This window comes from Dasypus novemcinctus, chromosome 23, assembly GCF_030445035.2.
Source record: "Dasypus novemcinctus isolate mDasNov1 chromosome 23, mDasNov1.1.hap2, whole genome shotgun sequence".
In the NCBI taxonomy this organism is placed as follows: domain Eukaryota; kingdom Metazoa; phylum Chordata; class Mammalia; order Cingulata; family Dasypodidae; genus Dasypus; species Dasypus novemcinctus.
In genome coordinates this window covers 24,119,460-24,133,237 of record NC_080695.1, presented here as the reverse complement: position 1 = coordinate 24,133,237, position 13,778 = coordinate 24,119,460, and the positions used below count along the sequence as shown (strand labels likewise).

Sequence of the window (13,778 nt, the reverse complement as noted above, 5' to 3'; positions counted from 1 at the left end):
TTCAACTATATCAGATGCCTTTGAGTAGCTTATCAAGGGATCACATGGTTTTTCTGGGTCACTTCTGAATATGATGAATGTATCATCTTTGCATTCCTAGAATTTTTAACATAGTGCTGAATTTATATATATATATACTGTTTTATTTTTTTTTTAAAGATACTTAGATTACATAAATGTTACATAAAAAATATAGGGGTTTGCCATATGCCCTGCTCCCTACCCCTCCCATACTTTCCCACATTAACAACATTCTTCATTAGTGTGGTGCATTTGTTACAACTGATGAACACATTTTGGAGCATTGCCACTAAGTGTGGATTATAGTTTACATTGTAGTTTACACTCTCTCCTACACAATTTTGTAAGTTAGGACAAGATACACAATGGCTTGTATCTGTCTTTGCAGTGTCATTTAGGATGATTCCAAAATCCTGAAAATGCCCCCATATTACATGTTTTTCCCTTCCCCGCCCCAACCTTCAGTGGCCATTGCCTCCACATCAATGATAAAAGGTCTTCCATTGTGAAATTACAATAAGTCTATAGTAGAATAACAGTAAGTCTACTCTAGTTCATCATTCATTCCCCAATCCTGAGGATTCTGAGATGGTGATGCCCACTCTGCCTCAATTGAGGTGGGGTTTAGATCCCAATGGGGCAGATGGATGGGACTATCTTGCTTGCAGTTGTAGACTCTCTCTGTTCCTTGGGATGATCATTGTCCATCATCATTTCCTTGTTAGTGGTCCTGGCTGAGTCCAATGAACTGGAGAGTAGGTATTGCAACTCTGTTGAGATTCAGGACCCGACTGGCACATGGACAACCCAAAGATTTAAGTCTCTTGGACATACACCTGTCAACTCTAGTACTAACTGTAGGTTCAAATAGAAGGGGGAGAAGAGCCATATGTAGGGAAAGTACAACTGAGTCTAACTCTATTAGACTGGGGAACATAAATTATAAAGTAGGGCCCATTGGCATGGTGCCAAATTCCTGAGCTGTCTGCCTTATCTATAGTATCTAGATGTCTCCAGAGCCCTCAGGAGCCCTACTCTTTGAGGCAGTATTTACTTTGGCAGTCAATGAGATCCTACTGAGATATGCATAAATATAACTTCTGGGATGACCTCCCAACTCACTTTGAAATCTCTTAGCCATATAAACTCTCATTTGTGTTTACCCTTTACCCCTTTTGGTCAGGGTCTTTTTCCAGTTTCATTACTTGTTTGCGCTTAGTAGTAATCTCTTGGTGCCAGGGAGGCTCATCCCCAGGAGTCATGTTCCACATTGAGGGGAAGTCAATGCATTTATATGCTGAGTTTTGCTTAGAGAGAGGCCACATTTGAGTGCTGAATTTTGTTTGCTAAGATTTCTATAAGACTTTTACTTATGTAAGTTCAAGTGAGATTGATCTACAGTTTTCTCTTTTTTTTGTTGTTAAATCATTTGATTATTTTTCTTAATTTAATGATAAGGGAAATGTTTAGAAAAATATTAAATAAAATGTGCAGAATCAGAATATAAATAAATATATGGCAAAATCCTGACAAAGAAACACTATCAGTTTTCCCTTTTTCCTTCTGCACTTGTACTTTGAGTACCTTTTTTTTTTTTAATTAGAGAAGTTGTGAGTTTACAAAACAGTCATTCATAAAATACAGGATTCCCATGCACCAATCCACTATCAACACCATGTATTGGTGTGGAATATTTGTTACAATTGATGATAAGACTTTAAAAACATATATGTACTATTTTTAAAAAAGATCTATTTTATTTATTTATTTCTACCTCTCCCCCCACCTCATTGTTTGTGCTTGCTGTGTCCACTTGTTGTATGCTCTCTGTGTCTGCTCATCTTCTCTTAAGGAGGCACCGGGAACTGAACCCAGGATCTCCCATATAGGAGAGATGCACTCAGTCACTTGGGCCACCTCCACTCCCTGCTTTGTTGTGTCTCTTATTGTGTTTTCTCTTTGTGTCTCCTTGTTGCATCAGCGTGCCCTGCTAGCTCACTGCCTTGCTCATCTTTTCTAGGAGGCTCTGGGAACTGAACCCAGAACCTCCCATGTGGTAGGTGAGCACCCAAATGCTTGAGCCACATCCACTTCCCTGTATATTTTTAAAAACAGTAGTTACTTTTGTTACAGTTGATGAAAGATTAGTAAAATAGTTCTGTTATCCATTATTTACATTAGGTGTATTTTTTCTCCATGTACCAACACATTATTACTGCTTTGTATTAGTATCGTGCATTTGTTATAATTCATGATATGTAATTCTTATATTTGTACTATTGACTATAGTCCGTCATCTACAACAGCGTTCACTATGTTGTACAGTCCTCTGTTTTATCTTTTAATTTTTTCTCTCGTGATATAAACAACCTAAAATGACCTCTTTTAACCACATTCACCTATACAGTTCATTCCTGTTAATTACACTCACAATAATGTGATACCATGACCATCATCCATTACCAAAACATTTCCATCATTCCAAATACGTTTTATTTATTTTATTTTTTAAAAAATTATTATTTATTTATTTCTCTCCCCTTTCGCTCACCCCCCCCCCACCCAGTTGTCTGCTCACTGTGTCCATTCACTGTGTGTTCTTCTGTGACCGCTTCTATCCTTATCAGCAGCACCAGGAATCTGTGTTTCTTTTTGTTGCGTCATCTTGTGTCAGCTCTCCATGTGTGCGGCGCCAGCGCCATTCCTGGGAAGGCTGCACTTTCTTTCGCACTGGGTAGATCTCCTTGCAGGGCGCACTCCTTGCGCATGGGGCTCCCTAATGTGGGGACACCCCTGTGTGGCACGGAACTCCTTGCACGCATCAGCACTGCGCATGGGCCAGCTCCACACAGGTCAGGGAGGCCCAGGGTTTGAACTGTGGACCTCACATATGGTGGGTGGATGCCCTATCTATTGGGCCAAGTCCGCTTCCCTCCCATACGTTTTAAACTATAATTTCCCATTCCCTATTCCCACCTTATCCTCTGGTACTTAAATTCTAGGTTCTGATTCTGTGAGTTTGTTCATTCTATTTACAAATCATTCTATTTTCAAATCAGTGGATCAAACAATGTTGTCCTATCATGTCTGGCTTATTTTACTCAAATAAGGTCCTCAAGGTTCATCCATGTTGTCACATACATCAAGACTTCATTCCTTTTCAAGGCTGAATACTATTCCATCATATGTATATATCACATTTTGTTTATCCTTTCATTGGTTGATTGACACTTGGGTTGGTTCCATCTTTTGGCAGTTGTGAATAATGGTGCTATGACCATTGTTGTGCAAATAACTGTTCAAGTTCCTGCCTTCAGTTCTTTTATACCTAGTGGCAGCATTGCCAGATCACATTACCTTTCTGAGGAACTGCCAAACTGTCTTTCATGGCAGCTGCACCATTTTACATTACCTCCAGCTCTGAATCAATGTTCTGGTTCCTCCACATCCTCTCTAGCATGTGTAATTTTTTTTAATGGCAGCCATTCTAGAAGGTATGAAGTGATACCTCATTGTGGTTTTGATTTACATTTCCCTAATAGTTGGTGATGTTGAGCATCTGTTTTCTGTTTTTTAATCCATTTGTATTTCCTCTTTGGAGAAATGTCGATTCATGTCTTTTGCCCATTTTTAAATTGGGGCAGTTTGTCTTTTTATTGTTGGATTGTAGGATTTCTTTATATATTCTGAATATTATAAACCCTTATTGGATATGTAGTTTCCAAATATTTTCCCCCATTGAGTAGGTTGTCTTCTTATTTCTTAACACAATCCTTCTATGCACAAAAGTTTTTAATTTTCAGGAGGTCCCATTTGTGTTTTTTCTTTTGTTGCTTGTGCTTTGGGTGTAAATTCTAAGAAACCATTGCCTACCACAAGATCTTGAAGATGCTTCCCTTCATTTTCTTCTAGGAGTTTTATGGTACTGATTCTTACGTTTAGGTCCTTGATCCATTTTGAGTTAGTTTTTGTATATGGTGTGAGATAAGGGTCCTCGTTTCCAGTTGAGTGGGCTTGGCAGTCTTGACAAATATCAATTGGCCATAGATATGAGGGTCTGTTTCTGAACACTCAAATTTCATTACATTGGTCAATATATCTGTCTTTATGCCAGTATTGTGCTGTTTTGATCAACATAGCTTTGTAATATGCTTTTTTAAAAATTTTTATTTAATCGTACCAGGAGGCAGGGATTGAATCCTGAATTGGCTTTTTTGTTTGTTTTGCTTGTATTTGTTTTTGTTTTTTTAAGGAGGCACTGGGAACTGAGCCTGGGACCTCCCCTGAGGGAAGCAGGTGCTCAACTGCTTGAGCCACATCTGCTCCCTATAATATGCTTTAAAATCAGGAAGAGTGAGTCTTCTGACTTCATTCATCTTTTTGGCTATTCAGGATCCCTTACCTGAATAAATTTGATGATTGGCTTTTCCATTTCTGCAAAGTAGGTTGTTGGAATTTTGATTGGGATTGCATTGAATATGTAAAATCATTTTGGGTAGAATTGACATCTTAACAATATTTAGTCTTCCAATCCATGAACATGGAATGCCCATTCATTTATTTAGGTCTTCTTTGGTTTCTTTTAGGAATGTCTTATAGTTTTCTGTCTACAAGTCCTTTACATCCTTGGTTAGATTGATTCCCAGATATTTGAGTATTTTAGTTGCTATTGTAAGTGGAATGTTTTTGTTGATTTCCTCCTCAGATTGCACATTGCTAGTGTGGAGAAACCCCACTGGGTTTTGTGTGTTGATCTTGTATCTTACCTCTTTGCTGAACTCATTTATTAGCTCTGGTAGCTTTGTTGTAGATTTTTCGGGACTTTCTATTTTTAGGGTCATGTCGTCTGCAAAAGTGAGATTGATATGATATTTTCTATCATATTTGTTAAGTTTGGGCATTAAGAGAATTCTTTGCAAACTGAATCTGGAAGATTTCTGTGTTTTTCTGTGTGAAGTATTACATTTTTAAAGGAACTCTTAATACATATTCTTAGAAAACTGCATCTTCTCTTGTGGTGCCTAATCTTTTTTTCATGTTTATTAATGATCTCTTATTTTTCTTTTCTTCATTAAATTTGTCTCAATTGTTTCTTCTTTTTTTAAATTAGGGGTATTTTCAAACATAGACAAAAGTAGAGAAGTATTTTGAGCCTTGCTACTTAAAAAACATGGTTTGAGATTTAGCAGCATGGGTGTTATCTAGGAACTTTGCTAGAAATAGAGAATTTCTGATTCCTCCCCAGTCCTGCTGAAGCAAAATTTGCTTTTAACAACATCCCCATGTGATTCATAGGATTATGAAAGTTTGAGAAGCTTTAAAGCAACATCTCAAATATGATATTTCACCACTAAATAATTTAGTAAGTATTTCTAATGGATAAGGACCTTTTTTTTGTTTTTGTTTTTTTAGGTAGCCATAATGCCATTATCATACCTTAAAATAGAAAAGAAATCATTCCTTAGTACCATCTAATTAGCCAGGGTATTAGGAGCAGTTATTGTTACTGGCTTCGTTGCTTCTATCCCTTTTTTTCTAGGCAGAAATTAGGAATATATATATTTAATTGAAAAATAAATCATGGGCCCAGATTAGACAAAACGATCTTGAAAAAGAAGAACAAAGTTGGAGGACTCACACTTTCTGATGTCAAAAGTTACTGCGTAATCAAGATAATGTAGTACTGGCATAAAGACAAACATATAAATTAGTTTAATAGAGTTCAGAGTCAGAAATAAACCCTTACATTTATAATCAATTAATTGATTTTCAGCGAACATGCCAAGGCAATTCATTGAGGGGAAAGAATATCTTTTCAGTATGGATCATAGATCTAAATAGATAAGCTAAAACTATAAAAAACTTAGAAGATAAAAATAGTAAATCTGTATAACCATGGGTTAGGTAGTGATTTATTAGATAGACACCAAAAACTTAAGTGAGAAAAGGAAAAATTGATAAACTTAAAATTTTGAAAATTAAAAATGTTTGGCTTCAAAAGACATTATCAAAAAAACGAAAAGACAGCTCACTGGGAGAAAATATTTGCAAATCATATGTCTGATAAGGGACTTGTATCCAGAATATATAAACAATTCATAAAACTTAGTAATAAGAAGACAACCCAATTTAGAAATGGACAAAGGATTTAAATAGTCATTTCTCCAAACAAGATATACGTATAACCAGTATGCACATGGAAAATGCTTAATCTGATTCTTAAGTTTGTATTGAATGGCAAAAGAACAAAATAACCAAAACCATTCTAAAGAACAATGCCAGAGCAATGACAATACAACTATAAGAATTAACAGTAAGCTACAGTAATCTAAACACACACATACACACACAAATAAAAATATAACAAATAAAAATGTATATAGTTAAGAAAAGAGCATCTTTTGGGTGCCTAATATAGTATTAGATATTGTGAGGGAGAGAAGAGAAATATGTTAGCAGCTGTGCTTCATAAAGCTTATGAGAATGTTACTACATTTTGTATACTTTTTCATCTTTCCACATAATATAACTTCAGTTTACAGAAGTTTATGCTGGATTTCGCCCTACCTGGGTTATCTGGGGGTTAAAAAAATTGAGATTTCTTTTCAGTTAATATGTGGCTTTTGCTTTGTTTTAGCAACAGCGGACTGTCTACAGACTGACCCTGGTGAAAGCCTGGAATGTGGATGAGCTGCAGGCCTACGCTGAGCTGGTGGGCCTCGGGAGGCCGGACTTCATCGAAGTGAAGGTGAGCCGCTGCTGGCAAATGCCCTGCACGTTTGACTATGGGGCTTTGCTGGCCACAACAGAGTTAAAATCTATTTAAAACTCTAAAGGAGGCTCCAGGTATTTGTTTTGTTTATTCATTCAAAACTAATAATCAAGAATATGGCACTCTTCTAAGCTTTGGGGGTAAGAGCAGTGAAGAAGACAGTTCTTACTCTTTAAGTACTTATATTTTAGTGGGTGGCCTTTAAAAAAGTTTTTTTTTCTTTTTAATGGAAAATTTCAATCATATACAAAAGTAGAGAGAATAGTTTAATGAGCCCCCATCCACCCATCACCCAGCTTAAAAAATTATCAACTCATAACCAACTCAGTTTAGTTTCTAACTCCTACCCATTTTCTCTGCCCTTTCCCCAGATTATTTTGGAGCAAATCCCCAACATTATATCATATATACATAGGTATTTCAGTATATAGTTCTAAATATATATATATCTAAAATATAAATATTCTTTTAAAATATTTATCCCAAATATTGTTCTCACACCTAAAAACATTAACAATGATCTTTTAATTATTGGAATATGTAGGATTCAAATTTTCCTGATCCTTTCTTTTTTTTTTAACAGGATTTTTGAATCAGGATCTAAATAAGGATATTACATTGTAATTTGATTATTTATCTCTTAAATATCTTTTAAACTATCAATTCCTCTTCTATACATATTTTTCCCCCTTGTAATTTAAAGAATTGAAGAAACTGGATCATTTATAAACCACATCAATAAATTCCCCATATTTTAGATTTTGCTGATTGCATCCATATGGTGCCTTTAAACATGTTCCTCTACCCCTCCATTTCCTATGGATTAGTACTTACATCTAGAGTAAATTTATCAGATTCAGGTTTGTGTGTGTGTGTGTTTCAAGAATATTTCATTGGTAGTATTGTATACTTCCATCAGGAAGTATATAATGTCTGGTTGCCTTTTTTGTGTGACACTAGCAGCCACTAATTGCATTAATCTACTAATGTATTAGGGGTTGCAAAATGGAAAATTTTAATTCTACCATTTCTTTTTCATTTATTAGCTGAAATATTCCTATAAATAGAATCACCCCATGTCAACTCTCTGGGAAGGCAGGATTAATGCTTCATTCTTCCCCTTTATTTCCTCATTTTCAAAATAATGAATTGGTTCCCTAACATCATCCAGAATGGATCCATGAGGTGTTTCATTTTTTATCTTTTTGTGTAATTGTTAGCTCATATTCACTGTATTTCAGGTCACTGTAGTTATTATTCTCCTTGATACTCAAATGATCTTGTCTTTGGCCAGTTGGAGTCTCTTCAAATAGGCTCTTGAGTCCTTTACACATGACCCTTGCTTTCTAGTATGACACAATGTTCCAGGCCCATTTTGTACATCATTTCCTGCCCCTAACTGAGAATCTCTATTTCTTTTAGTTCTTTCTCCTTTTTTTTTTTTTTTTAAATGTGGAGTTTGGGCACTAGGATGCCCTTTCCATTGGGTTCATTATTATCTTAAGGTCTTTTCTATGGACAGAGCTTAACTAAAACAGAAAAGTTTTTTAAAAGAAAGTACATCATGAGATAACCCATATTTCCAGGTCAAATGAGCACTATAAGATTTTTACTTAAATACTTTACCTTATAGCCATTTAATTTCACATTTGCTTTATCCCCTAATATAGTAGTCTCATAATACCAACATGACCACCAACAGTATGGTTACTGAAAACAGTTTAAAAAAATTTGTTTTGGGGGGGTCACTAGTATATGTTCCTTTGGGGATAATATAATAAAATTCCTGTGCTTTAAGGTCACATGAAATACTCTTCTCTGTCTGGTTATGCCATCAGTTTAATACATAGTAAAGCTCGTTTGTTTCCACTTGCTTTCAGTTTTTAGACATTGTTTTTATTTGTTTAATTGTTTTATAATTATGTAAAAACACAAGATCTCAAAGTCAAATTTATGAAATAAGAGGTGTCCTAACTTCTATGTCACATTCTTCTCCATCTATTCCCTCCCTCAACTTTTAAGCAAAAAAAAAAAAAAAAGTAATAGCTTATCCTTCCATTTTTCTTAATGTAAACATATATATATATATTCCCCAGCCCCTTAGATGCATAGTAAGTGTGGTGCACACTTCTGCTCATACCTAACAATGCAAGTGTGATTACCTCATTGGAGGATAGAGAGATATTCCTCATTCCTTTACTGTCTGCATGGTCTTTCACTGTGTGGATGTACTGTGCATTGTTCAGTCAGGCACCTCATGGTGACATTTGAGTTGTTTCCTTCTTTTACTATTAAAACTTGTAAATAGCATGAAAACCCAGCCCACAGGATAGGAGAATATATTTGCAAATCATCAATCTGATAAGAGACATGTGTCTAGAAGATATAAAGAATCTTACACAAGATGTACAAATGGCCAGTAAGCACATAAAAAGATACTCCACATCATGAGTTATTAGGGAAATGTAAATCAAAAGCACAATGAGAGGGAAGCAGACTTGGCCCAATGGATAGAGCATCTGCCCACCACATGGGAGGTCCCTGGTTCAAATCCTGGGCCTCCTTGACCCTTGTAGAGCTGGCCCATGCGCAGTGCAGATGCACGCAAGGAGTGCCGTGCCACGCAGGGGTGTCCCTCGCATAGGGGAGCACAACGTGCAAGGAGTGCACCCTGTAAGGAGAGCCCCCCAGCGTGAAGGAAAGTAGATTGCTGGTGCTGCTTGTAAGGATAGAAGTGGTCACAGAAGAACATACAGCGAATGGACACAGAGAGCAGACAATGTTGGGGTTGGGGTGGAAGGGGAGAGAAATAAATAAAAAATAAAATCTTTTTTTTTTTTTAAAAAAAAGCAAAATGAAATATCCCTTCAACGTCCCACGAATGGTTGTAATGAAAAATGATGGATAATGACAGCAGTTTGTGAAGATAGGGAGAAATTGAAACACTTGTATGTTGCTAGTGGGATTTAAAATGGTGCTGCCACTTTGGAAAACAGTCTGGCAGTTCCCCAAAAGGCTAAATATAGATTATTTTACCTAGAAATTCTACTAGTTTTATATACAAGAGAAATGAAAACATGACCACACAAAAACTTATATGTGACTGTTCATAGCAGCATTATTCATAGTAGCCAAAAAACAAACAAACAAGCAAACAAATTCCCACCAACTGATGAATGGATAAATAAATGTGGTATATCCATACAATGGAATAACATTCCACCATAAAAATGAATGAGGTACTAAAACATGCTACATGGATGAGCCTTGAAAACAATATGCTGAGTGAAAGGAGCCAGTCATAAAAGACCACGTATTATATGATTTTGTTTATATGAAATGTCCAGAAAAGGCAAATCTATAGGGACAGAAAGTAGATTAGTGGTTGCCTGAGAGTGGGGTTAGGAATGGAGTGGGGTGAAATAAGGAATGACTGCTAATAGGTAGGGGGTTTTTTTTGGTGCATGTAGGGGAGTACATTGACTTGTTCACTCTAAATAGGTGAATGGTATGGTATGTGAATTATAGCTTAATAAAACCAGACTTTGTTGTAATTTTTAGCTAGAAAAAGGGAATTGGATTTTATGCTAAGCTTAATGGGAAGCTTTCTTAATATTAGGTACACTGGGAAATGGTTTTAAAATTAGGGAAATGACATGATCTAATTTATGATTTTAAAAAGATCGCCCTGGCTGCTGTGTCATGAATGGATTATAGAGGTCAGTTGTGGAAGAAGGAAGACCGGTTAGGAAACTGTTGCTTAACCTAGAGATATGATAACCTGGGGAAGGCCAGTCGTACTATAGTTGGAGAGGAGTGGGTGCATTTGGGATAAGTTCTGGAAATACAACCCATAGAACTTGTTCCTAGTTTGGTTATGGGGGTGAAAAGACAAAAGGAATCAAGAATAGTGCCTGGGGGAAACGGACTTTGGCCCAGTGGTTAGGGCGTCCGTCTACCACATGGGAGGTCCGCGGTTCAAACCCCGGGCCTCCTTGACCCGTGTGGAGCTGGCCCATGCGCAGTGCTGATGCGCGCAAGGAGTGCCGTGCCACGCAAGGGTGTCCCCCGCGTCGGGGAGCCCCACGCGCAAGGAGTGCGCCCCGTGAGGAAAGCCGCCCAGCGTGAAAAGAAAAGAGCAGCCTGCCCAGGAATGGCGCCGCCCACACTTCCCAAGCCGCTGACGACAACAGAAGCGGACAAAGAAACAAGACGCAGCAAATAGACACCAAGAACAGACAACCAGGGGAGGGGGGGAAATTAAATAAATAATAAATAAATCTTTAAAAAAAAAAAAAAAAAAAAAAAAAAAAAAAAAAAAAAAAAGAATAGTGCCTGGGGTTTTGGCTTAAGCTATTGTGTGGAGTAGAAAGTTGACTAATATGGAGAAAAACAGTGGGGCAGGGGATCAAATTTGGGGAATAATCATGCGTTCTTTGTTGGCCAAGTTAAATTTGAGATATACTTTAAATATACAAGTATAGGTACAAATAGGCCATTGACACAGGCCTAGAGTTTCAGGAGTAAGACTGATTCAGAAGTCAGGAGCATGAGATGCAGTTGAAGCTCTGGAAGGTTGAGAGGCATACAGCTTTCTAGGGCAACTAAGTATCCCCAGATGTGAGAAAGTGATGGGAAAATTCACCCTGTCTCTGAAAGCCACCTCTACTTTTTCAGTTCATGTTCGTGAAACTGAATGCTATTTCATATCAGAAGATAGTTCAGAGCTTCACAGCTGTCTTTTAGTAGGTAGAGCTTTCTGTTTTATCATACTCTGGAAGAGTGAGGATTTGGAGACAGGTGAAATACTGCTCTCTGCATGCATAGTATTTTATCTCTGGCCAGGTAAAAAACACTTAGTGTTTTCCTTTTGAAATAGCTCTTAATTTCAAAAGGCTGCTCTTGGCAAAAAGCCCTAATGATGCAGAGATACAAATTACCTCTGAAATCATATGCGCTGGCTTAAGGAAACCTTGGAATTAGTTTTTAAATTTATGATTTAGCTATTAAAGAATACTCCCTCAATTTATGTTGTAGTAATACCTCCATTAAAAAGCAACTTGACTGGATCATGGGGACTTTTTCTTTCCTCTCTCCCTTCTCCTCCCTCCCTTCCTTCCTTCCCAGTGTGTTTTATATTGAACAAGGTATTCTATAATATGAAAAGAAAATAAGTGAATTTTTTTAAAGAGTAAGATGGCTGCTTTGAAAATAGTGTAATTCTTTCATGATTATTTTTTACTTTGGCAAACTATTAAACATCTCTAGGAGCTACCTGATAAAGGCCCCTGTCTATAGCAAAGATGTTATTGTGGCATACTTTCTCTCAAAGAAGAGTTCCATTTTATGTTTTGTTCCTACATTCAACAAATATTTTTGAACTCTCTCAATGTACCAGTTCTTGCTAAAGCACTGAAGATAAAAAATTTTATGTATAGGTATGCTATTTGGGAAATGGATATCTTATTAAATAAGCCTATAAATGTAAAATGAGCTAGTTTGAGAGATTTTATAACTAAAAATTCTTGTAGAAATGTCAATCTAATCACAATTAACATTTGTTGCAATGACAGAATATAATAGGTAACAGTTTGGATGGTATCAAGAAGAAAATGTGGGAAGTGGATTTGGCTCAACTGACAGAGTGTCTGCCTACTACATGGGAGGTCCAGGGTTCAAACCCTACTGACCCATGTGGTGAGCTGACCCACGTGCAGTGCTGATACGTGCAAGGAGTGCCATGCCACTTGGGTGTCCCCAGTGTAGGGAGCCCCCACACACAAGGAGTGCACCCCCTAATGAGAGCCGCCCAGCATGAAAAAAGCACAGCCTGCCCAGGAGTGGCAACCACACACATGGAGAGCTAACACAGCAAGATGATGCAACAGAAAGAGATGCAGATTCCTGGTGCCGCTGACAAGAATCCAAGTGGACACAGAGAGCAGACAAACGGGGGAGTGGGGGGTGGGGGCGGAGGGAGAGATATAAAATAAAAAATAAAAATAAATCTTTGGAAAAAAAATAAGAAAAAAGCGTGATCAACTTATGTCTTGTAGAAGACGTGAGGGGGAAAGAGGCTATAGTGTCAGTTAAGGGTTAGGGCACGTGCTTCGTTAAATGCACCTTTCATTTGTTCAGCAAGATAATGACATGTTTTCCTTTTAAATGGAAATAGAAGAAAGGATGTTCAAAGAATATAATATACTGTCAAGAAAAGAAAACAAACTGTAGAATAATATTTTTTATTTGATTACATTTTTAACTATTTCAAATATTTATATAAGGAAAGGGAAAATTATGGAAGGCTATATATCACCTTGTTTACAATGTTCTATTTGGAAGAAGAGAAAGGAAAACCTTATTAATTTCATTTTTCTTATTTTTGTAGTATGTGAATTATTATAGTGAGCACATAATATTTTTATAATCCACTTTGTCTGAAGTGAAAGTTAGTAAATGGAGATGGCATGTTTTCCTATTCAATAAGGCTAAGCTATTTAATGCCAAAAGAGGAAACATGTCTTATTAGTGAAAGTTAAAATTTTCTAAAAGGGAGGAGTTTGAAAAATATTATTATTTATAGACAGAGGAGAATTGTGGGAAGATGGTATAGTAGGGAGTTGAACAGTATTAACAGGCTGGAACTGTCTGAAACAACTATTTTGAAACTCCAGAGGCTATTAGAACATTGTACAATATCCAGAGAAGAATGGGAGGAAGAGGCTGGTGAATTGCAGTAAAGACCAGTAGATTGTTCTCTCCATTTGGCGCTTACCGGCCTCCGTGGGGTTCAGCCCTTGGCTAACTCACAGGTGACAAAAACGGACGTGAAAATCCTCTTCCCCAAGACCAGGGGTGGGCACAGCTGATTGTTGATCACTGCTTTTGATTAGTGACTTTGGATCCTGGCAGCACAGCTCTGAGTGCAGCCCTTGTTTCAACTTGCCTCTGGCAAAGGCAGTGACTACAGAGACTTAGAGATGTT

General features: G+C 37.1%; 1 protein-coding gene across 1 annotated transcript in view; it reads left to right on the top strand.

Annotated features, from left to right (window-relative positions):
- LOC101442617 (S-adenosyl-L-methionine-dependent tRNA 4-demethylwyosine synthase TYW1) overlaps nt 1-13,778 on the top strand; it is a 207,021-nt gene that overhangs the window by 160,925 nt on the left and 32,318 nt on the right. The window contains exon 14 of the mRNA XM_004460697.3: nt 6,659-6,769. Within this exon, the coding sequence (XP_004460754.1) occupies nt 6,659-6,769 (111 nt within the window). The remainder of the gene's footprint in view (nt 1-6,658; nt 6,770-13,778) is intronic.